The following is a 3821-nucleotide window of genomic DNA, read 5'->3' on the forward strand; positions in this document are numbered from 1 at the left end:
CACATTGTAAGTGCTTAAAGAATATTAGCTGCAAATATTATCATCATTACTACTTTGACAAATGTGTAGACCATTCTAGTCCAGCATTATAAGCATATATGTGACTATATACGGAATGCAGCAGGAACTCCAAAAAAATACTGAGCCTAGAGAAATTAGAGGAAGTTTCTTAGTGAAGGTATACTTGGCGTGGACTTTGAACATTTCTTAGGAGTCACCAGAATGACCAGCACGGGAAAGGCGTTCGTGGCAGAGAGCAAGGGGAGGAGGGAAGAAGCGATCAGGACACTTGAAGAGTCCAATAAGCCAGCGTCCTGCAGTGGACGTTTTGGGGAAGTTTGGGAGTAGCAGGGAGCAGTGAAAGGTGCACTCGCAAAGGTGGGCAAAGGCATTCTTTGCCTTTCATGCTACAGAATTCAAATTTTATCTAACTGGTGACATTGAGCCTTTGAAAGATTTTAGAGTTAATGACATCAAACTAGCTTTTTGGCAACTGAATGGACACTGGAGGAAGAGAAGGGTCTAGAAGCAGGAAGACAATTTAGAAGGCTGCTACAGTGGGTCCTGGTAGAGCCTCAGCTCAGGCAGAAGCAATCGTGATGGAGGGGACAAGATGCAGTCAAGGCTGGCTGACAGCACATGGGGAGAGGGGAGGGACACAGGTGCCTGGAAAGGCAGATGGAGCAGTACATGCCGAGTGAGGAGGCAACATTATGCTGGCTACTTAGAGAAGCCCTTGGAGCTTCAGTTTCTCATCTAAGTAGTGATGACAACTACCTCTCAAGGTGGGCATGTGCGATCTTTGGCTACCCAGCATCCAGTCCCCCTTCTTTGAGTGATAACAGCCTGATTTTCTTTGGGGAATGATCTCTGCTTATTGGAAACACTCAGGTGGGCCTTTTAGCTGGAGTGCCCGTCCCTTTTCTAGCTAAGGGCTGATATATGATGCCAGCTTTGCCAATTTGATCCCCTTCATGTCTAGAATTTGAGTCATGAGCAAAAGCAATGCAAGAGTGCAAATGGAGCTCGCGCATTCCAGAGATAGTGTCTTGATGCAAATTTTAAGCAGCTCCTGACCCCAAGACCGTCTGGAGCTCCTGGGTGCCTATATGTGGTCCTCTGACTTTCTTTCCCTACTGAGACTTCCCCCACCCCCTTCCAGTAAATTCCCTTCAGCTTAAATTAGCTCGAGGTGGTTTCTGTCATTCCCACCTATGAATTCTGATATATTGAGATACTATTTAGTGTGCAGCTCACAATGGACACTTCACAAATCCGAGTTCCTACCCTCTTCTTGTAGAAAGCCCACATGTGTGTGTTCAGCAGTCAGGACTGGAGTTTGAGAGAGAAGACTGGCTTAGGAATGTGGATTCAGGAGTGATTGACGTGGAGATTACACGTGTAGAGATTGTCCGGCAGGAATGTGAAGAACGAGTCGTGGCGAGGGCTGGGGGTAGACCTCAGGGAGGACGTTCCTGTCAGAGTAAATCCTGCCACTGGCCCCTGAGCAGGTCTAGAATCTGGTGCCCAGAGTGTGGGTCTGTTACAGAACGGAGTGTGAACTAGGCCTTGTTATGGCTAGGGCCATCACTTGGCAATTTGGGGGAAAAAAAAAATAAGGGCGGGGAGGCACTTTCTAATATCACCTCCAAGATTTCAGGGCAAGTTATCAAAAGTAGAAAAGTGAGATCAACTTTCCAGAGCAGAGTCCAAGGCATTGCCTCCTTGAATATACCAGAAAGGGATTGAATTGTGCTCTCATTTTATTATTCAATAATTAGAAGGCATCCTATATGATGTTATTTTTATAAGATGGTTAATAATCCCCAAAGCTTTCTCCTTACAGCATGGGTCATTTCAGCACCTCTCACAGGAATGCACCCCTTTTATCTTTCGAGGCTGCTGCTCCTAACAGATCTTCCTGCCCACCACTGCCTGCCTAGGTGACCTGCCATCCCTCCTCTCTGTCCAGTCTACTACAGCACCAAGTGTACTCTTCAATAAATACCTGGTGACCAGTATAAGAGAGGTGAACAACAACTGTTGATTTAGACAAGTTTAGGATAAACATAATAATTTTATAGAAATTATCTTCATTCAGTGGTTAAAACTCCTGCTGTCAACTTGACTAAAACTTTTAGGAAAATGTCTTCTGTTATTAACAGCTTCGTATAAATATTAGAAGCCATTTAACTTCCATGCTAAAGACAGTGGATTACCTCTGAGTGTCAATACCCAATTGTCAGAAGAAAAAAATGTGATTGGTCAGGGTGGATCTAAAGGGGCCCAGTAATTGACACCCCGCTTCATTGCCTGAGGTGTGAACCAAATGAGGAAAGAGTCATTAGGTAAAGAACCAAAAGATCCCCCTTATCATTAAGAAAGCTGATATTGGAGGATGAGGCTTGGGTCTGAGCAGAGGGGGACAGTGCACCCACAGTGTGTTTGAGTCTTCAGGGCACCTCCTTCACCCAAGTTGCTTCCTGCATTCTGCCCAATGGCGAAGGAAGGTAAGAAGACCACATGGTGAACTGTTAGTCTATGGTGGAACAATTCATTCCTCACTATATCCTTCTTCTCCTTCCTTCCTAAAATATGTATGGTACAGGGGCAAAAGTCAAAGGAAGTAAAAGGGCAAAGGAAGGAAAGAGGTTTATTTCATGTACCTTAAGGTAACATGTTTTAAGATGATTATAATATTTCTGTTTTAACTAAAAATGACTCAAATTAATTTCAACTCTTAATTCAGGATCTGGATCGAAATCTGAGCAGACTCACAGCTTCGTTTGAAAAAGCAATAGCTGAGAAAGTCCGGTGTCAAGAAGAGGTGAATCAAACCAGCAAAACTATTGAACTAGCTAACAGACTGGTCAAGGAACTTGAGGCAAGTTAAAGCTTTTCTTGCAAAATTCTAGCTAAAATATTCTGATCACTGTTGTTGGATTTTGTCATTATTTACCATCAATAATAACTGAATGAACATGGAATTAACAAATGAGAATATTTACTCACCATTCATGCTGTGGGTCTAACTTAACAAAAGGAAGAAATGACCAATTATGGGTTTTTTAGAATAGCTATGAACTCACTGTGACATCAGCCTCATCTCAAACTAAAACAGGAAGGACATATACTTTGCCAGAATTTAGTTTTGTATACGCTTTAAGAAAATGGAGTACACCAGCTGTGGGTGGGCTACCTACTTATTTTTCCTCCCTCCCTTCTTCCCTTCCTGCCTTTATTATCACTTTGTTAAATTCTTAAAAAGCAAAAATAAAGCTTGTTTTTCTTAAGATATATTCTAAAACTTACAACAGCTGCTAGATAACTGCTATTAAACTGTTGTCTGATCTTTTTAATACACATTTGCCATTGAATTCTACCAGCAGACCATTCCTTTCAAGCTAAACCTGATTGGTTTATGTTTTTGTTGTTATGTCTTTTTATAGGCAAGTGACATGCTAATGTTAATAGTTATTCCATTAGATAAAGGGTTTTATAATTCTTATTTTTTTTTTTTTTAATTCTTATTAACTTTCTCCTGCTTGAACATAACTGGAGGATGTCCTTTGACATCAGTATTCACAGATTTTATTTGCTCTACCGTGTGGCATTAAACAGTTTTGGACAAATCTCTGCACCTCTTCAACTTTGTTTTCTTGTCTCTAACATGGGGGTATAGATAATAACTACCTTACAAGGTTATGATAATGTTCAAAAGATATAATGTGTGTTCAAGTGTTTCCTAACAAAAATCAAAGAGATAAATAAATAACCCAATTTAAAAATGGGCAAAGGGCCGGGCGTGGTGGCTCACGCCT

The 3821-nt window shown here is 41.6% G+C and overlaps 1 protein-coding gene across 1 annotated transcript in view; it reads left to right on the forward strand.

The window, feature by feature from the left end:
• DNAH11 (dynein, axonemal, heavy chain 11) overlaps positions 1-3821 on the forward strand; it is a 342929-nt gene that overhangs the window by 241635 nt on the left and 97473 nt on the right. Inside the window, exon 61 of the mRNA XM_012659401.1 lies at positions 2750-2888. Within this exon, the coding sequence (XP_012514855.1) occupies positions 2750-2888 (139 nt within the window). The remainder of the gene's footprint in view (positions 1-2749; positions 2889-3821) is intronic.

Source organism: Propithecus coquereli, unplaced genomic scaffold, assembly GCF_000956105.1.
Source record: "Propithecus coquereli isolate 6110/MARCELLA unplaced genomic scaffold, Pcoq_1.0 Scaffold61, whole genome shotgun sequence".
NCBI classification, from domain to species: Eukaryota; Metazoa; Chordata; class Mammalia; order Primates; family Indriidae; genus Propithecus; species Propithecus coquereli.